At 44.9% G+C, this 21,769-nt stretch overlaps 1 protein-coding gene across 6 annotated transcripts in view; it reads right to left on the reverse strand.

Annotated features, from left to right (window-relative positions):
* LOC138287696 (NAD-dependent protein deacetylase sirtuin-3-like) overlaps window positions 1–21,769 on the reverse strand; it is a 287,131-nt gene that overhangs the window by 59,538 nt on the left and 205,824 nt on the right. For 4 of the 6 annotated variants that reach the window (XM_069228359.1, XM_069228356.1, XM_069228355.1 and 1 more), the window contains one exon: window positions 18,194–18,461. The exons of the other annotated variants lie outside the window; for them this stretch is intronic. In XM_069228359.1, the coding sequence (XP_069084460.1) occupies window positions 18,194–18,461 (268 nt within the window). The remainder of the gene's footprint in view (window positions 1–18,193; window positions 18,462–21,769) is intronic. 6 annotated transcript variants of the gene reach the window in all.

A 21,769-nucleotide genomic window follows, 5' to 3' on the forward strand; every position in this document is an offset into this window, starting at 1 on the left:
GGCATTCTGCAAGTCAAAGGTCCTAGAGTTAAATTGTTCGAAAACCAAGTAGATGGTCTTTGGCAAAGGATCTTCTAGAAGTAATTATGTTAAAGATGGTACTGAAAAACTTGATAGGGTGTTTTGCTTTGACTATCTGGGACTTACCTTGTCAGACAAATTTAATTAGGATTCTTAAGTTGACAAGTGCTCCCTTATATTATCACATAGATCTAAAGCAATTTTTTTACGCTTTCACAAAGACATATACCCAATCTATTTCTCCAGCTCAAGAGTTCTATCTCGCTAAGGCCCTGAGCGCTGCAATTTAACGTGCGGAAATTTGATTGGGGTGGGCTTGGAGGTGTTGCAGTAGGGTGCTTTGGAGTGGATTGGGTTGGGGTGAGTGATTTGGATAGGAGTGGGCTGGACTGCTGTGGGGTGAGGGGGAGAGGATTGGCGTGGATTGTAGTGGAGCGGATTGCAGTGGGATAGATTGGACTGGGCTGGATTGTATTGGGGTGAACTGAACAATTATGTGTTAAAGCATCATTTCAGAAATGACAAGACAGAAAATGTTGCTTTGCAATATTTAGAACAAGATAATCGTCATCTTTTGAGAACAGCGCCGACTAGCAAAAAAAAAAGAAAACATGAGTGCAAAGTGAGAAAAGACGACTTTGCAAAATAAAAGAAAGTTAGCTATAGAAATTAAAACTTGCAATTTCGTTTGTCCTGCTGGGCACGTTTTTGCCAGTCACAAGCCTTCTGTTTGCAGGGCACTAGAAGTTAAAAAGAGTAAAATACTACCTCAGTCACATCGGGAGAAGCAGACAGGCACTGATGAAGTTGAATCAATCAGTGCTCGGTCCCTGCTCCACAGAGAGGAACAGGAATGATGAATGAGCTGCAGTGATTAATTATGAGGTTGTAAATAAGAGTGCCACTCAAGCCAGGAAACAGTCAGTGACAGGTGGGCCCCAAGCCCTTTTCTGTATACAACGGAGCCTTGCAAGCGAGATGCATGCATACATGCACTAGCACATGCACTTGCAGCTCGACCCTAAAAAAAAAAAAAAAACAGTGCCAGTGAAGCTGCATTGCACAGATGTGTGCCACTAGTTCTGCCTTCTCTCTGGGCATCCTTAATCAGTCTGTAATAACAGCAAAAAATGCTTGGTAAAGTAACATGGAAGGCTTGTGATGAGTTTAAAGTCTGAAGATCTCAGCTGAGTTTACAGTCTGGTAGATTGACATCCAGTGGAAACTCGAGCTCATGAAAAGAAATATTAAAAAACAAGTGCTGGCAATGCCTGTAGGTATGGCTTTAAAGGAATGCTGTATGGTAATGAGAAGCATTACCAGTAAATATCATGGGAATGTATACTGATATGTATTTGTATGAAAGCAAAGAACTGTGGAATAATGTTAATGTAGGTTAAAAGTTCAGGTAACAGTTGCACTTTCAAACCAGACCTAAACATCCACGTAGATCAGTGGTTCCCAACCTTTTGACGAATGGCAAATAAAAACTTTAAAAAAAAATCTGATGGCTAGGAATATATTATTCTGTCTCTTGTATGGCACAGGCCTGTATATAAAATGGTGACAATGTAGGTGTTTTTTTTCTTCAAAACTTTATTTAAGTTTTTGCAGGATGCAGAATACAGTATTCAACATGCAAATAGTGTATAGTGAGCATAGTGTCCAATATTATATCATGGCAGAGGCATAAAAGAATAATGGAAAACATAGGCAAAGCATCACTTTCATACATCCCAGTTGAAATGTGATATAAAACACTGTCCAAGATATAAAATCAACATAATTTGACCTACATGGCATGACATGAACATATGTAAGCAAAATAGAAAAGAATGAACAACAATCAATCATGTCCATTTGTTCAGAGATCGTTGTTGTTTGTTGATGGCGAAGGGCTCGTCTATAGCCCCAGATCTATGCACTTTTGTTAGATATAACCTAACAAAAAGTTTGTGAGAAGTTTGCCAGGAATGGTGGTTGACGGAAATTCCAACGTTTCACCTGTGTTCCCCGGCAACACTACCAAGGGGTTTCTAGGTAAATTAATAGCAGTTATCAATCTAATTTGGTCAAGTATATCTGGCCAGAAACTGTGGACCAGATGACAGTGTCACCACACAAGACAATATACCTTGTTCTCTATAGCCTCTCCAACAAAGGTGCAGGGAGTCAAGCATGGCATGAAGTTTGGTCGGAGTAAGGAACCAGCAAAGTACAATTTTATACCCATTTTCTTTAGGCTGTGTAAAATTGATGGTTTTGCTGCATAGGTCCATAAGTGCATTCAAGACTCATCTGAGGTGCACCCCTAATTCTGTTTCCCACATTAAAGTATAAAAGGGTTTTGGCAAATGTCTATGTTGGTTCAGGAGTTTAGAGTAGTAATCCATTTTTTGAGAACCCACTTGTTAAAAACTTTTCTATTGCAGTTGATCACACAGATCTTGGGATCCATGTCAAAATTTGAGATCCTTTATCTTGGGTTCTAATTCCAATTTTTTGGCCTTATTAATGCCAAAAAAGTGTTCATATGCAAAATCTCCCTGATGACTGCATTAGCTGCATCCCAGATCATGTCCAAAGAAAGTTCGTCACTAGTGTTCTCATGAAAGTAGTGTGCTATAGTTTCCCTAAGGAGCAGCAAACCACTGGGTCTCAGAACACAAGATTGTTCATGGGCCACAATATATTATATAGCCGGGTAAGTAATAGAGTATTATCAAATGTTAAGAAGACAAGGGAATGCTCCAAGAAGACTTGCAACCCAATGGATATCAGGTGAATAATTCACTGTTTTACAGATAGGCAGTAAATCCTGGAAAAAGTTAAACAACATTGGAGTAAAACGTATACCTTCCATTGTCCAGATGAGAATGGCATTACGTGGCACGATAAACTAGCACAGCATAACTCTATCTGGGCATGCCCACTCAAGAACGACTACCCTGTTTGCTATCCCCATAACTGTGGGACCAAGTTTCCTTTAAATGCCTGATATATCTGCACCCTAAACTGGAAACAAAACAAAAATGAGGAGAAAGGGAACTAACAAAATAGTTAAACAGAGTATAAAGAAAGGATACCGGGAGTAAAGTCCCAGCATTGTAGGTTACAAAACTTGAACACCGTCAAATATGGGGAGAGGCAGCTCCTTGGGAAGTGGTCCGGGGTCCATCGGTCATAAGCAGGACACCCACCTATCACTTCCCGAACCATAAACCTCCCATAAAACTTTGAGAATAATTTCTATAGAAAGGGGATATAAGACAACTGTTTTATTGTTTTTTGTTTTTAAAGATATATTTCAGTTTATAACAGTGTTTGGTTAGAGTCTATCCAGGATCACAGCCTGGACAAGAGAGCTGCCATTGTGTTGAGGCTGAAGGGGTCACTTTCCCTGAAGAAGCTCCGTGCTGTTTCTGTTGTAAGAGACAAAGGAATCTAGCTTTGGCTGTACGTTTTTAAGCTTTGTTGTTGCCACCAATATCATTCTTGGTGAGAATGGCCAGGGGCCTCCCCAGCCACCCCCATGAGATTCAGTATTTCCTGAGCTTCCTGGTTGGTAGTGACTGAGTGTTGTTTGTTGTGATTCGTATATATGAGACGGCAGGAGAAGCCCAAGTGAAAAGGTATATTCTCAGAGATGAGGTGCATCTCCTTCAGACTGAATATTATTAAGGAATCTTACCATTGTGGTTTTGTCTGGTTCGAACTGAAAGAAGTCAACATGAGCATCTGTGGGCATGTTTCTTTGTCACTGGATCACTGAGCAGGCTATAAGGGGCATATCCTAGAACATTTCAGTGTCTTTAGGTGTCTTGAGTATGGGTCTGAAAACTTTCCGAGTGTGGTCTGGGAGAGCTCCATCTGAGACTGTCGCGATTATTCCCCTATTGCTCAAGGTATTATTTTGTCTTGCATTTCCCAGGGACTTTTTTCACATTAAATATTTATTTCTACATTTTGTCTTGCTCATGAGAAGTGTTCTGTTGCAATTAATTCTAAAAGGTCCATCCTCGTTTCAATCTGCTGGAAATGGTGAGCTAGGTCTGATAGATATTGAGAGATAGCTTGAAAAAAGCAGGATTTATCCTTGAGCAATTCTTGGAAGAGAATTTGAATGTCCCCTTTGGTGGGAGGAGATTGTTGGTCCTGGGTAGTCGCCACCTGTAGGGAGAGGGCTTTAGGTGATGGAGCAGGTATTTTGTCAAAGGCTACGGTCAAAGAAGCCTCTTTGATTGACAGAGTTTTGGGATTTTTATTCATTTTTTATTTTTATTCTTGGTCTCCAGGTCTCCATGTTGAATGGGTGACCTGTACTAGTCTGTAGATAAACCTCCTGTTTGGCGCCTGTTAATAGGTGTAGAATCAAATGCAGCATCTTTGCATGGTCTTCGCCCTGATGTCTTGGTCGCAGCCCAGGGGACGTCTGACTGATCATGAATCCCAGAAAGTGGCCCTCAAGGATTCAGGACTGTCAGTCTTTCAGCCCAGCTCCATGATAGTAACACTGTGCTTAGGGTAAGGAATCTTTAGAGACATGGGGCCTCATGACGAGTTTGGTGGTCTTAGGACTGCCACGCTGGCAGTGGTTGTACTGCCAACAGGCTTGCGGAGAAGACAGCCAAATTATGATCATGGCAGTGTTCACAACAGAATACAGAGTACTGCAGCCACCTCCATGGTGGTCTGGCCGCCACAGATGACGGTAGCCACCTGCAGGCCGGCGGAGACCATGTTTCCACCTGACAGATTACGAGGTTGCACAGTGCCAAAGTTTCTGCCGTGGTCGCACCACCACGGAAACCCAGGCGGAAACAACCTGTATAAAAGGAGACACCCACCTTCAGAAAGCCATACTCGTCCTTAGCCGCTATGGAATTAGAACTAGATGTCATCCCGCTGATCCTGCTCGCACAAAGACTTTGGAATCTTTCCTGCCGCTGACAGCAAACTATTGTTGTATGTTGTCAATTTATGTACACTCACACAACATACAATCAGGAAGAGGGTGCGAGAGCGACCCTCACATGTAATACCACACTGACACACAGTCGCACATACACACCACCCACGCTACGGCCACCTGACAAACTCCCCTCTCCCCCACACACACACACAAATCACAAACACACAGGTACGCACGGAAACACTGCACAGGCCCACTCTCACAAAGTACCACAAAACACCATACCATGTCACAACTACAACACAAACCACCATCCCCATTCTATTGGCAGGGACCCACAATGGACACTACCCAGGGACACATCACACACAAAACACAACATACAACCAACAGGAAACAAACACACACAATTACACAACCATACTACTTATCGATCGGCATACACAGGACATCATATTTATCATACCATGTACAAAACACACATACAGTGAAAGCACACGAAGTGACAACACACCAACAAACACACGTCAACACAAACACCACTCAATACCATGACAACAAAATGTGTGGAACAGACACAAGTCCATCACACAACACACCCTAGCATTGTGAGACAAAAGCACTTCACACAACCTCACATACTGGCCAAATAACACAGATAGGACAAGCACCACAAACAAACACAAATACAGACATTCAAGCAATGTCAGCCAGGAACAACTCCATACTAGGGAAATAAATGCATGACAAAGATGTACCCAGTAAACCAACAGGTTGGTTTAAATATATTAAAAGTCATTAAAAATGTGCAACTCAAAGGCGTAGGCCAGTCCAAATACCTAAGTCAGTATGCATACATGTGTGCCCCGAACTTGACTCCTGACTGCCATGTAACCTCCACAGGGAGGGGCATCAAGGGGGCAGGTAGGCACCCCAGGGGTTATCTGTGGAGGGGGTGGGGGATTGCAGAGGGGGGAGGTTGAGCTTAGATTTTGGAGGGGGGCCTTTGGGATCTGGTTTGGGAGGGTGTGGTTAGGCTTAGGGGTGGGTTGGCATTTTTTGAGAGGGGTAGACTTCTTGGCAGGGAGTGGGCCATGGGAACTTGCAGGAGAGGCATTGGAGGTGGAAGGGGTGGTCTTGGAGAGGGAAACAGAAGGTTTAGGGGTATCACAGGGGGAGAGGAGTAGGGAAAAGGGCAAACTCCGAAAGGAAAGACTTTTTACACACAAGGGGACAGTCATAGCAAAAGGGCTTGGGTGTAGAGGGAGAGGGGGTGGTTGTCTGAGGTGTTGGTCTGGGTGTCTTGGGTGCATGTTTGTGAACGGTATGCTTGTGTGTAGTGGGTGTGTTGGATGGGTGGGTGAGGGTGTTTATGTGTCTTGGGATGAGGGTGGGGTGGAAATGCTGGGGGATGCTGTGGTGGGTGGGTGAGTGTCTGTTAGGGTGTTGACTGCAGGTAAGGTAGATGTGCCGCATGTAGGAATGTCAGTGGTTGCGGTGTGTGCTGGTGTGGTGACTGGGGTGGATGTCTGAGGGTCTGCTGTGGTGCTGTCTGTGGGTAGGATTGTTGTAGTGGCTGAATCTGTGAATGCTGGTGTGGTGCCTCCAGGTGTGTCAGGTGTGCTGTCTGTGATGGTGGGGGTGTCAGGGCAGGTTGTGACTATTGCTGTGTGTGCATCTGAGTGGTGCTTGTGTGCATGCCGGTGGTGTGTCTTGTGGTGCTTATGTTTGTCTGAGCTACCCTTAGATGTTGAGGTGGATGCATGGCTGTCTGTTTGTGTGCTTTGGCTGGGTCTGGGAAGAGGGGTTTGGGATTGGGAAGAGGAAGGAGGGCGGGGACAGGAGACAAAGGGTGACTGTCTGTCGTCAGTGTGGAGGCCAGAGCCTAAAAGGATCTCTGTATGCCAGCCAGTGCACAGTGAATGCCCTCCAGGAATGCATTACTCTGTTGGATCTGAGTTGCCAGTCTCTGAATAGCATTCTCGATGGTCGACTGACCCACAGAGATGGACCTCAGGAGGTCAATAGCCTCCTCACTGAAGGCAGCAGGGCTGGGGCAGAGGTGCCTGTGGCAAAGGAGACACCCGCCCTCCTGGGTGAGCGGGCACGGCCAAGTGGGTGGGGAGCTACAAGGAGGGTGGTGGTGGTAGTAAGGGGAGTGGCGGACAGAGATGGTGCTGGGGTAGTCCCAAGTGGGTCCGCCACCACCAGGCAGTGTCCACTGGAGGAGGATTACGAAGTTGAAGATGTGGATCCTGTCTCCCCCGTGGCACTCCACTCGCCCTCCGATCCACTGGGTCCCTCGTTGTTGGTGGTATCATGACTTGGGGTCCCGTGGCCAGCAGCTTCCCCACTCGGCTGTGCCCAGTTTTCTTCACCAGCCGATGCTGAGAAACAGAGAGAGAGGTAGGGTCATCAAATTCTTTTCATACCCTTACATCACACTATACACAAGACTACCATCACATATATGTGCAATACACCTCCATGAGAAACCTTTTTGAGACATCATGTCACAACTACATATATGTCAACAGTGTCACCCACCACATAAGCCACCTATCTACCAAAAACATCGCCATCCTATCAGTACAGCTTGAACACAAACTATTCCAGCACAAGATGAATTGACAAAATGAAAATGGGTCCGTATACACAGCATCACTGTCAAATATTAAATCAGGAATGGGAATGAGTGTTAACATTGATTTCCACATTACGCATATTCTAAATCTACACATGCTCAGTGGATTACCAGATGTCATGTTCCAGGAAAATTACTTCATCAATTGCCAATAACAAGACAGAATGTTGCTTAGAAATCACATACATCACATGTCACTGTGTTGAAAACCTTCACAATGGAAAATAGTGCAGGTGCCCCTACTCCATTTGGCATATCTAAATTTGGAGTATAATATACTCCAAACCCATTTCAGCAACACATGTATTAACTGTGCTGTTGAAAAGTACGACGCAGACTTTGTGGACCTACTCATCTTAGTCATTCTCACCTAGAAAACAAAGTCATGAAGACTAATAGGGGCCTACGTAGCACACATGATTTACCCACAGACAACCCCAGGGAGCATACCAACACCTCAAAGTCAATGGACACCTGTCATGAGCATGAGGCCACATACAGTTCAACTTATGAGGAGCAGCAACATTAAAATAACATTATTTAAGAACCAACATCATTATCCACACTTCAGACATGAGTAACCATACATCTTTAGAGTAAAGTTACAATGACATATACCACTTCTAAGGTAATCATGATCAAGACATACAACTAGAGGCAACCCAATTGACTGACAACATAGACCATTCCACACACGTGATTGTCAATTACAACACCTGCGCACAATTAAGTCAGTGCAAATTGAGGGTTGCCATGCTAAAATCCTTCGAAACACAATCACAATACCAAAAGTAAGTAACACAAAGTTGAATCACAAATCTGAAAACTGGCGGGGATTACCAATATACACATGATGCTGGCTACAAACAGTGTATGTTGTACATATATAGATGTCCTGCCCAATGTAGCATGCCCACAAATAATTGGCTAAGGGAATAGCAGAGTAGCCACCTACCTTCACAATAACATGTACATGGTACAATTAGTCTGAACTCCCATGTCAATGATATGTCTTGCACTAGGAATCTAGTAATACCACCATGCTTTTCAACATGTAGGATGTCCATCCTGATTAAAAATCACAGGTGCCAATGTACAGTCCACACTCAATAGGGACACCTCTTCACAGCTCTGAGTCAGTGTTGCAAGTATGCCATGTGAAATCTCAGATTGAGATCACACCCTCATATGAACTTGACATTTATTTTAAAACTCAGGAATATTTGGACCCTATGTTGCACATAGAGCTAGATCAAGGGGCATTGGAATGGATAGAGGCCAAAGACCTGGACAACTTACCAACAGGATATTTGTATGGATAAGTATGTGGGAAGGATGAACCAGCAGGGTATACATAGAGCAGTATAATGGTACACATATGACACAGCCACATGTGCATCACCACATACATTTATACTATAGGGTTAACATAGGTGAGCAATATTTCCCTATACCCAATAGAATGTCCACACCTCTGTTTGAATGTTATAAACTGTACATCTAGGTGTTCCTAGGAGACCCTTTCCCTTTAGAACTTACCACATTGTCACAGCTTAGATTCTTACACATCATACACTGAACTGGCAGAGGGATGTACAGGTGTGTAGTCAGTACTACCTCCTAGTGGTTGCTATGCTGCCCTCAAACGCCCATCCATCTCAGGGTACGCCACTGCCAAAATGTGGGCCATTCGGGCAGTCAAGGTCCTATGGGCACCCCTCCCTTTTTGGGAGGACATCCCCAGCTGGGCCTCTGCGGTCTTCCAGGTCCAACATCTCCGGTCCTCCCACCGCTTCCTACAGTGGGTGCTCCGCCGGCTGTGGACCCCCAGGGTCTGCACTTGCTTGGCAATGGCATGCCAGATTCACTTTTTTTGATGGGCGTTGATCTGCATGGATGACACAGACAAGAGGAGAAAGTTAAGTCCACATACACTATCCCAAAACATGTGGTGATAAAACGTCAGTCATAGCAAGTAAGCAAACATATCCTTCCTCACAGTTCAACCTCCTTACAAAATTATCTCTTCAGTCAGGCCATATGTGAAGTGGAGCCAGCCATACAACATGCATGATTAGTACCAGGTATTGACTAGAAACATATGACTAGGCCACAAGAATGTCCATAACATGGTATGGCTCTACTATTATTTCTCACACCATTATTGATGTATATGCTGCAATATATGTTGTGGATCAAGGAAGACAGATCACACACTATCTACTATGTACTAGTACTGTGTATCTGTCAAAGCACATGTACACATGTCCATACACCCACACATGATAGCTCAATCCTTCAGTCCTGCACATTTCATGTACTCCATCATACACTCCACCTTTCACACATTGGTAGACCTCTGGACTCACCTGCTCTGCTGGTGCACCAGACAGCTGTCCATAGAAGGGTAGGACCTCATTCACAAGCTTGGAGTGAAAGCTGGGGCCCTATCGCCTGCAGGACGTGCCATGATTGCTCCAAGAGGCAGTGCACAGCAGCTCAGGTCATGAAGGTCTTGCTGGCAGCAGTGTCAGGAGTCAAGTGAGGAATACCGCACAAGATGGCGGTCACATCAGATACGTATAGGACCATCCCCGCTGGTGGACATCGCCATTGGCTCAAGTCTGCCAAAAGAAGCAATGTGTTCCAATGGCAATGTCCATCGCAGTTGTAACTGCCTACCGCCATGGCGACATCCGCCAGTGGAATTAGGTCACTTCCTCATGTCCAGTACACTAGGTCAGGCAGTTCCCGTTTTGAGGCAAATATATGTATGGAAAAGTAATGGAAGCTGCGTCATTAACTTTTAGTCTCTACAAACACATTTTAAGTGCTGCTTTCATGTTTAAAAGCTTCAATGTGCATGTGATTGGTAAAGGCTGTGTAAAAGAGGTATGGCTGGTTATGGGCATGAAAATCTATTGTCAACATCCTATTTTCAACATAAATAGAAATAGGCGCAACAAATATGTCTCACATGTAAATTAGGTAAATCTATCAATTACTGCCAGTCACATATTTCTGCATGTAAAGTACATCTGAGGGTTGGATCTGAAACAAGGAAACAGTCAAAGAATGCACAGCTATGTGCTGTAAATGAAATTTCATGTTTCATCTGACATCAAATCGAGATACGTGTGACGTGTATGTGATTATAGTCATGATGTATAGATTGAACCATTCACCTAGAATCTGTTTCTGTCTCACATAGTTACCCTGGCATAAGGACAGGAAGACAACCTCCAGTGTACCCCCCACTAGTAGACCTGCACACCATATAGGAGAGACATGTAATATAAATCTATCGCCTGGATAGGCAGACAATCATGGATCTATGTCGTCAGTTGGAGCCAGATCTGATGCCTGATATTTGCAATCCCAATAGCATACCTCCCATTGTTCAAGTCATGCAGTGCTACACTTCCTGGCCACTGGGTCCTTTCAGAATACAGTGGCCCTAACTGCAGGGCTGTCTCAGACCATGTTCAGTCTGGTTCTGAAGGCTGTACTGTCCGCATTGTTGAAACACCTGGACAGCTACATCATATTTCCCCAGCGTGAGGATTTGGCCTATGTGAAGGCAGAGTATTATGCTTTGGGACACATACCACATGTGGTTGGAGCCATAGATGGTACACAGTAGCTTTGGTTCCCCCCCAGTGCCAATACACAGGTGTATAGGAACAGGAAAAACTTAGACTTCATCAATGTCTAAGTGGTCGGTTTGGCTGACCTGTACAGTTCACAAGTATGTGCACAGTATCCTGGATCAGTCTGTGATACCTTCATCATGCAGAACAGCAATATTCCATTGCTGATGACAGCTGTACACAGAGAGGGCCTGGCTGGTTGGTAAGTCATAGATGTCGTGGGCCAGTAAAAAATGTCTCCTGCTATCACAAATGTGCATGTCCAAGATATATGTTTGTGTTGCTGTACCTATTCCTTACAGGTGGCTCTGGCTATCCAAATCAAAGTGTTGTATGTGTAAAAATCTGTCCAACCCCTTATCTTTGTCAATCACAGATTAGAAGAGTTTCTGTTGAAATCTCAGACGGTGTCACAGGCAGATGGGATTTGCAGGCAGACATGAGAGGTGGACATGGGTGAAACCAGGTACTGATTAGCATGAGTTTGAGGAGTGTGACTCATATGGCCAGACTGTCAGGGCAGTGGGATGACAGTGTGCTTTTCCACCAAGAAGACCTTTTTGGTACTGGAGGTGGTCAAATGGTGCCGTGTGTCCCCATTTAAGTCTGACATGTCCTAATGCGGAATCCAGAGCCTCTACCATCACAATGGTTTCTCTTGTATGTGGCCTACCTCGTACACAGATGTCACTGTGTTACTACTTTACAGACCAATGTGCATGTCTCTGATGACTGACATAGGTGAGTGGCAAGCCTACAGCTACCTTACCATGGTAAGTAAAAGGTTCCATGACTGGGGACTTCAGAACTGATGTCGGTCTGTATCACGGGGTATGGCTGTTAGGAAGCTAAGGAATGGGTATGTGATAAGGCTTTACCTGGTGATACATAGAACCAATCTGTTTGCCTCCTGGGTTGTAGAAAGACTAACATGTCCCAAACATCAGTATCCTGTGGGTTAGCAGTGTACAACGCCTAAAATGACATTCTGAAGTCACAAGTAGTACTCCTCTATCTCCTGATTGCAATTCCACAAATAAATATGTGGAGATATACAATAAAGCTGAATTTTGTCATGTCTGTGTTACAATCCCACTGTAAAATGTATCCTGGTTATACAGTACACATGTGATGACCATAACAAAGGTTTTACATTAGAGAGGGACTTTGTGGTACAAGAGTTGTCAAGCGTGACAGTTGTATATGGTTGATAAATCACACTTGCACAGGACCTATGTTTAAGTGGCATTTATTGGAGAATGCACGGCTATATGAGTGATTGAAAACCAAAATATCACAATGAAAACAGTGAAGGGGTCAGTCATGGTGGATAAAATCATCTGGGTAGCTGCTACACCATTTGGAGACACAAGTCCAGTGTCACTGAACCATTGGAAAATGGAGTTCGGTTTCAGAACAGTCAACAGGGTGTATCTGTGGCACACAAGGGGCACTAATCAGGAGAGGTACACTTCCTGGCAGTGGATTTGGTCTTGGCATCAGCTCCTCCTGGATGTCTGGGTGGATGTCCACATTTGTAGGGGGTTCTTCAGCTACAGAGGGTGGGGTGCCTGAGGCATTACCTTCCCCTGGCAGAGCCTCTACTCCACTTGTAGCCCCAGGTGTTGAAGGGCCCGATGAACCATTACTAGTGGAAGAGGCCTGATGTTGGGTGCCAGACCTACTCAGGGTAGTGTTGATGTCCCTCAGCACCCCAGCAATGGAAGCTAGGATGGCAATTTGGGCCTGCCACTGCTGCATGGCTTACTGGTGGTTGTCCCTCTGCAGCTCTTGGATTTCCCCCATCATGGTGAGTACTTGGCCCATCATGCCTTGGGAATTGTGGTAGGCTCCCAAGTCTTGAGAAATTGTGTCCTGGTCAGTAGTGTCCCTTTGAGCCCCCATCCTCTGGCCTACACCGTCACTCCCATGCACCTCACGTGCTTGTGCCCCTGGCACAGTGTGCCCACTCCCACTGGTCACAGGACCATCATTGTCAGGGGTGACAAGAGGTGATTCGGGTACCTGTACAGGGAGGGGTGGTGGGGGGACACAATGGAAGAGACTATCCATGGGACACAGGTTTGGGGGCAAATGGTTGCCTGTGATGTACATGCAACAGGGCTGGGAGGAGTTAATGTGGGCAGGGTGAGTCTGACAGCTGTAGACTGACCAAGTGTTCCTGATGGGCCAGCTTCGTTGTCAGTGTCCAAACATCCAGGGGTGTTGCCCTCACTGGGGCCATCATCCAGAGGGGTTGTGGCAGTCTCTGGTGTCCTCTCCATGGTGACAATGGCAAGATTACCTGTGGGGAAAAGTGGAACACACAGTTGCTGTAAGTGATGCAACAAGTGATGTTTGAGTACTAGTGATGTTGTGGGAGATGCACACACTGCCTTTTCATGATCCCCTGAAATTACAGGGACAGCTGCTACCAATTCTCAGTTAGAACAAAGTAAGACTCAGAATTTTCACCATGCTCCAAGCTGTTTGACTATGTTGGCAGTTAGATGACTGCTGATACCCTCGTATGTTGTCTGACTAATGACACAAGTGATTACATGTTTTGCCTAGTAAAGTGTATGGCATCATAGATCCAACTAACAGCTTAAGAATGCACAATGGTGTCAGAGTTGGCACACAGTATAGGAGTTAGCATTTGACATTGGCCTCTGTCTGGACGCACTGCAAGTGTAGCCAGTTTGGCATCTAATTTTCCAACCCCTTGTAAGTAAATGTCAATCTTAGGAAACTTTGTCTAAGGGCAGTTTGGTAGGGTATTCAGCAGCAGCTGTGTTTTGCTTGTAATGGTAGTGGAAGTGGACCATTGCATTGCTGTCATTGACATAAACTGTTTCATAGTGGAACATTCATGATGGGTTAGTGCAATGTTCGGGTTTTCTTTATGGTGGAATAGTGCCTCCGGAGAGTTGTAGTGCTGTCAGTTCCCAGTACTTCACATGCCATTTCCAAGGACTGTGGCCCCAGGTAAGTTTAGTAGAAAAGTGGCATGCCAGAGAGGGGTATTTGTACATTTAGCACAGAGGGGTCGTGGGTGGTTTGGTAACTGAGGTGGTGAAAGGTGGTGAGGGAGCGTGCAAGACAAAACTTTTTGGTGACATGAATGTTGTGGGGACCTACCAGACTCCACCCCACCAGGTATTCCTCTCAGGCCTTCAGGATGCAGGATGTCCAAGACCTTTCCCTCCCAAGATGTAAAAGTAGGGGGATGAGGTGGGGGGCCAGCACTAGTCTTGATTACTACTAGCTGGTGCCTGGATGCCATGGAACGTACTTTCCCCGTGAGGTCGTTCTACCTTTTCCCGATGTCCTCCCTTGTGCATGGATAGCTGTCTACAGAATTCACCCTGTCGACTATTCTTTGCCACAACTCCAGTTTTCTGGCTATTGATATTTGCTGGACCTGTGCACCCAAAAGGTATGGCTCTCTCCTGACAATTTTGTCTACCATGACCCTCAACTCATCATCAGTGAAACATGGGTGTTCTTTGGGGACATGATAGTGGTGATAAAGTCCAGCAGTGTAAAGAAAATAAAATGGAATGAAATGTTAGTAATTAGGTGTAGATGCTGTGATGTGAGTGGGTGACGGTTGTTGTGTATTGGGCGTGATAGTATGTTGTGCAGGTGTGGGATGTATGCCTGGTGAAATGTGTAGATATGCCAAATGTTTTTTTTCAAAATCTTGAATAGTTTTTGTCTGTGGCTGTGTGTGCCGTTCTGGTTGCAAAGGTCTGTGGGTTAAGTAAGGGGTGTGTTATACAGTTCAGTGTGCAGGTGTGTGGATGTGTGTCATGTACGGGCTATTCAAACTATCCAATGTGGTGTTCTGTGTAATGGGAGTTCAGACTGCAGAGGTTCACACTGCCAATGGTCATCCGCCATGGAAGAAGAGCTGTTGTGATTTGTGGATCGTAACCTGATGGGAGGATTTTTGTGGGCAGACAGCGCTGGTGGTGGGACCACCTCTTTTCTGTCCTCCAACGTCCTGGCGGTTTTGAACTTTTGGCTGTTTTTTGGCGGACTTCAGAGTGTGACTCTTAATACGGCGGTTGGATTCTCTCTTAATGACCCCCATAGTCAACTCCATCTCACCTCCCTTTTGTAAACAAAGCAATACAAAAGCAGCTTACTAGCCCTGCGTATAGTAGTCACCAGAGGACATCACTTGTTTTTATATAGATGGCACACTGCGAAGCCCCAATTTTACCTAGTCTTGTGTAGGGTTTAATGTTTTGATAGTGGCCCTATAACTAGCAGAAGCGGAAATGTATAATGTCGTTGGCCTGTAAAGGCGGTAGAAGGAGGGTGGATTATGCTACAAATTGATAAAGCTGTAAGTTTTACATCTAGCGGCTTAACTGCTATACAGAGCTTTCCATTTAATAGGCTATGCCCCAAGAGCAAATTCCAAACTACATCAGAGTCTACCTACCTGGCTGGAATGACTATTGTTAGATAAGGTCACACTCGCAATTCTCTACGGCAAGCTCAAAGAGTTGTATGTGGAACAGAATTAAATACGGTTATGTCCAACAGGAACTTAGGGCCTCATTTACGAGGCCCTAGTGGCACACTGCGCCACCAAAGCGTCATTTTTTAATGCTCCAGTGGTGCAGTGTGTGCGCCTGTCCATATTTACAAGGCCACTTTGCGTGGCTTTTCATGGCCTTCTAAATATTGACCCCTTTCACATGTGACACTGTGTGAAAGGGGTGTTGCTTTGAGTGTTCTCATGCAACACCCATGGAATCTGAAGGAATCTGATGCATTCCAAGATTTACAAGTCTGGGAATGCGTCACATTCCTACACCACCTCACACGCAATGGGGAGAAATATCTTTATTTCTCCCCCTTTTTGACTCTTTCTATGTGTGCTGCATTCTGCAGTACACACATAGAAAGATGAAAACACTTCCTGCACAAAAACAATCATCCCCACAGTGCAGGCACCCTTGCACCAGGGTGCGTGCCTATGTTGAAGCTAGACAGCAATTTGTGTGCCAGCGCAGGGGGAGAGGACAGAAATTCACCTTATCTTGTAGATATGGCACATTTCTGCCCTTTCCCAGTGGTGCAAGGCACTGGCTGCGCCACCCTGTGCCACAGACCTCATAAATGAGGCTCCTAGGTACATACGCTCAACACTGTAATGTTCTGCTCCTTTGGCACAAAGTAAAAACACATTTAGTGATCCTGGGCATAATGTACTTGGCACATTCTAGCACAAAAACAAAATATTATTACTACTTTATGTTAAAATAGCCCCCGATTACTGATTACTTGATATGGACTTTGGGAAATATTTGGTCAAATATATCCTAAATATAGGAGTATATCCACTTTTGGGAGCACACCCTGGAGCTGTCCCTTCTGAATACTGTCACATATGACTACGGTAGAAAGGCAGAACGGACCTTTCCCTTCATATCTTTGAACTAGCAAAAGTTAGACAATCTGCCCACAGGGACGTAGCTTCAAGGGAGTGTTTGGGGTATTGCACCCCTCCACCCCAAATAAATGTATTTTGTGATAAATAGTTGTGTACAGGTGCTTTCTTTCAGGTATTGTGAGGTGTTTGTCAGATTTCACCAGGAAATTTTGAACCCACAGACTAAAAACACACACACACACACACAAGCTCTCCCTCTATCTGTCTTTAACGGGAATGAGAATAATGTTGGTTATTTCCCAAAATAATGTGTTTTATCTCACTTAGTACCCATACCAGTACAGTTACTCTCCCTTTCCAATGCCATTAAGCTCCTCTCATTGTCCCTGCTTGTCGTATAATGCATTTTAACAATATAAGATTTTGCACCTTATTTGTGTCACAAAAGTGATGCAAATCAGCACACTTTTTTCCCTCAATTTACTTTCCAGAGCACAACTTGTTTTGCGCAGGACATTCACTTGAAAGTAATGCCAAAAAACTGCATAGCACTACTTTCCATTACTGAGCAGCAACATGGTGTTCCATGGGTGGTGCATTGGCATTCCCGTGCAACCACCCAGGGTTTTTGATGCAAAACCCTATTTACTATAAAAGAAAAAACAGTAGGCAGTTTTGCATCAAAAAATAACGCCCATTTCAAATAGGCACTATCAAGGAGAAATGCTTTTATTTCTCTGACACTGCATGTGTGGTGCACTGTACAGCACACATATAAAGTGAGAAAAGTTCTATAGTCTAAGCATTCTACTTTGTACTGGAAGAGCACCCTTCCAGTACAAAACTATGCTAGACTCATGCTGCTATCTTTGCATTTTGGTGCAAAGGTGTGTGCGTGGTGCACGGCTACCTGTGTGTGCCCTGCCGCTAGGAAGAGGGGAGGAGAGCGCCATGTAGCGCTCTCCTGCTCTCTCCTCACGCAGCGTAGCATTTTTGCCTGCTGCGCTAGAATTTGGTAAACAAACACCTAAGTGCCAGCGTGATTGTTAGGAAATCTGAAGCTCACCTCTCCCAAATCTTACGGACCAAGCTAAGCCCCTGTCTACCCATTTCATAATCAGTTCATGCGATAGCTGGGTGGAAAGTCCTGGAGTCAAAGAAATCTTCCAAAGCAGCAGTGTGAATTCAGAATGAGAAACATATTTTCTAATATTATCTCCTCCTTTACAATATTTTAGGGAAAACGAAGCACAGGTAGTGAACGGTTTGGACCTAAAACTGAACTGAAAGTAACAGCAGTGTGGCGATCCTAAGATCATTAACTAGTAGGCAGAGCAACATTACCCCTCCTTAAACAGCATCTTTAGACCTCATCCAACAGTGAGGCGCCCTTGAAACAAGTTTCCCCTGAGGACAAATGACGTGAGGCTCAAAATTAAAACACCAGAGGCTAGGATAAAGACGGTTTCTTTCCCAAAATAGTAACAACAACCTCAAGAGAACAACGACACAATAAATATTCTTCTGATCAGATCGTATTCTTGCATACACACCTTAGGATTCTGCTCTGCTGATCACCCACTTTCAGCTGACTAATTGATTTTGTAAGAACTAGTGTAGATTCTTCATTTGATTCAGTTATGCTTTTGTCATGGTCTTTGTGTCCATTGGTCGTCAAAGAGCTAGCTCTTGGGAATGTGGATCTCTCAGCACTATTCTCGCAACCACTTCCCAAAGTAAGAGTGGTTGTTGTAGATTTCATCGAAGGAGTTGGAGCAGACGGTGTCCGCTTTGTCGAAAGATTTTGCCGCGTAGTCCAAACTAAATATTTTTCATATTCAAACAAAAACAGTTTGCAGCTTAATTATAATAGAGTCAAATAAATGTGCACAAAACAGTATTGCATGACAATTGTTATTTCATTAATTTATAAACGAAATACATAAATGCACAACAGATGCAATACATTTAACAATTAAATGTGCAAAAACAGGTATTGGTCCCCTGCCAAACACTACAGGCATTAAGACCAAGAAAGGGCTTCAAAACTAACATAATGGGCTATAAGTTTCAATGAGTGAACTTTTCAAGGTGAAAGTTACTGTCCAGAGGCTACAAACCTTCCAGGAAGAAGATTCAGAACCTCCAAATCTTGTAGGAATTCAAACCAAATGAAGATCTGAAAACAATGGGCTCTGAGATATTGTGGGGGTCCAGTCTGGAGATTATCCTACTGATCACGTGATTTTTTTCATTTTACGTAATGCTATTTTAAGGAAAAATATTTTGCAATAAATGAGAAACTATATTTTCAGATACAAAATCAGAAAACAATATGTTACAGATGCACAGATCACTTGTCAAAAATCTTGGTTAAACCAATATGGACAGTGACTCTCAACTTCATTGCTCCTAACAGTCTGCCGCCTAGACCCTTTAGTTATGCTATCTTTCTGAGTTTTCCTAAGGCTTTTTTCTATCATTTTATCATGATACAAGTCAGAAGAAGCTGCCCAGAAATCACTTAGTAGTAATGGTAGCACTGGCAAAAAGCTCACCAATAACAGCAAATTTGAATCAACCTTCATCCTTCTGTTGAAGATGAAAGTAATATCAACTCTGATTAATATGTATTACAGTGAATAGGTGTCGTGGTTGGGGCATAAGAAATAAACAAGGATTGTTGATGTCAGACAATCTGTTGTGAGGTGGCAATGGGAATTAAAATGAGAGTGAGTAAGTATAAAACAAACAGTTTTTCGTTTTCAACATGTATGTTTCTGGGATACAACAGTCAAATAAACGTCCCATTTAGATTTTGGTTTAAATTCCAACTCTCTATAGTCCAAAATTATGACCAAAAATGACTGATAATTTACCTCCAATTTGTATAAACACTAGTTGACTCCATGCCATTACAATTACAGCCCTTTGACTTGTTAATTTTCTAACACCATACATTGTTATGGTAGATTTTGATTTAACGTTTATAGGAATGGATACCTCTAGCAACAGGTCTAGTTATAAGGCTGGGTGTTTTTGGATGGGTACTCTGGTAAATCTCCATCAACTCAAGGATTGTCAGAGACCATGTGAATTTATATTACTGTTTTTTCTACAAATTATCTATGACATATCAAGTGAAATCTAGTGTTTTGTGCTCTATTACAATGTAGTCTTAAATGCTCACCATCCTCTCTATTTTACTTTTCGCAAGTTGTTTTAACTGTGTGTAGGAAAGTGCCACTGTTGGCATTGGAACCCCCCCCCCCCCCCCCATGTTCCCACTTTCTGCCTAGTGTTGATGCCAGCTTTGATTGGAAGTGTGCTGGCCAACCACAGACACCCAAGAACACAATGCATCAAACAACACCAACCCTCTATGCTTCTGGACCCACGTCAACAATGAAGACACCATCAACACCATGGCCTCCATCCACTCCGGCTCCCCCTCGGACCCCTACCCGCACCAGATCTTCAACAAAGCCAGCAACATCAACGCACCCCACCTCTGCGCAATCAACAGCTCCTTCGAGACTGCCACCTTCCCGGAGAAAAGGAAACACGCAGACGTCAACGCCCTGTTGAAGAAACCCAAAGCAGATCCAGATGACTCCATTAACTACCGACCCATCTCCCTCCTCCCCTTCCCAGCGAAGGTCATCGAGAAAATCGTGAACAGCCAACTCTCCCGCTACCTGGAAGACAGCAAAGCGCTCGATGCCTCCCAATCTGGATTTCACAAAAACCACAGCACGGAGACCGCACTCATTGCTGCCACAGATGACATCAGGACCATACTCGACAAAGGCGAAACCGCAGCTCTCATCCTCTTGGACCTTTCCGCAGCTTTTGACACCGTCGGTCACCACACCCTTCGAACATGCCTCCACAACACCGGGATCCATGGCAAGGCCCTCGACTGGATCTCCTCTTTCCTCTCCGGCAGAACCCAGAGAGTCCGCCTTCCGTCCTACCTGTCCGAATCCTCCGAAACCGTCTGTGGCGTCCCTCAAGGATCCTCCCTCAGCCCAACACTTTTCAACGTTTACATGGCTCCCCTCGCCAACATCGCACGATCCCACAACATCAACATAGTATCCTACGCAGACGACACCCAGCTGATCATCTCCCTCACAAAAGGCCCCACAACAGCAAGAAACAACCTACACAAGGGACTTCACGCTATCGCCGACTTGATGGAATCAAGTCGCCTCAAGCTAAACACAGCCAAAACAGAGGTTCTCATCCTCGGCAGCAACCTCTCTGCCTGGAACGACTCCTGGTGGCCTACATCCCTCGGAGCCTCCCCCACCACCAAAGTACAGAACCTGGGCATCATCCTCGACTCAGCACTCAGCATGACTCAGAGGGTCAACGCAGTCTCCTCTTCCTGCTACAACACCCTCCGCACGATTTTCAAGTTAATTCCCGTCGAAACCAGAAAAACAGTCACCCACGCCCTAGTCAGCAGCCGACTGGACTTCGGCAACGTGCTCTATGCAGGAACCACAGGCAAACTACAAAAGAAAATGTAACGCATCCAAAACACCTCCACCCGACTCATCCTTGACCTCCCACGCCGCAACCATATCTCAGCCCATCTCAGAGAACTACACTGGCTACCCGTATCGAAGAGGATCACCTTCAAACTACTCACCCACACACACAAAGTCCTCCACAACACAGGTCCGGCCTATCTCAACGACAGACTCACCTTCCACACCCCCACCCGCCAGCTCTGCTCCGCCAGCCTCGCCCTCGCCTCCGTCCCCTGTATTCACCGCTCCACCACCGGAGGAAGATCCTTCTTTTACCTCACCGCCAAGACCCGGAACTCCCTACCGCTCCGACTACGCCAGACCCAAGACCCCTTGGCCTTCAGAAAACACCTCAAGACATGGCTCTTCGACCTCTAATTCCCCCCCAGCGCCTTGAGACCCTAAAGGGTGAGTAGCGCGCTTTATAAATTATTTGATTGATTGACTGGAATCCTGCTAACCAGGCCCCAGCACCAGTGTTCTTTCCCTAAAACTGTACCTTTGTTAACACAATTGGCACAGCCCTGGCACACAGCTAAGTCCCTTGTAAAAGGTACCCATGGAACCAAGGGCCCTGTGGCCAGGGAA

The sequence above is a fragment of the Pleurodeles waltl genome, chromosome 4_1 (assembly GCF_031143425.1).
Source record: "Pleurodeles waltl isolate 20211129_DDA chromosome 4_1, aPleWal1.hap1.20221129, whole genome shotgun sequence".
Classification (NCBI taxonomy): Eukaryota; Metazoa; Chordata; class Amphibia; order Caudata; family Salamandridae; genus Pleurodeles; species Pleurodeles waltl.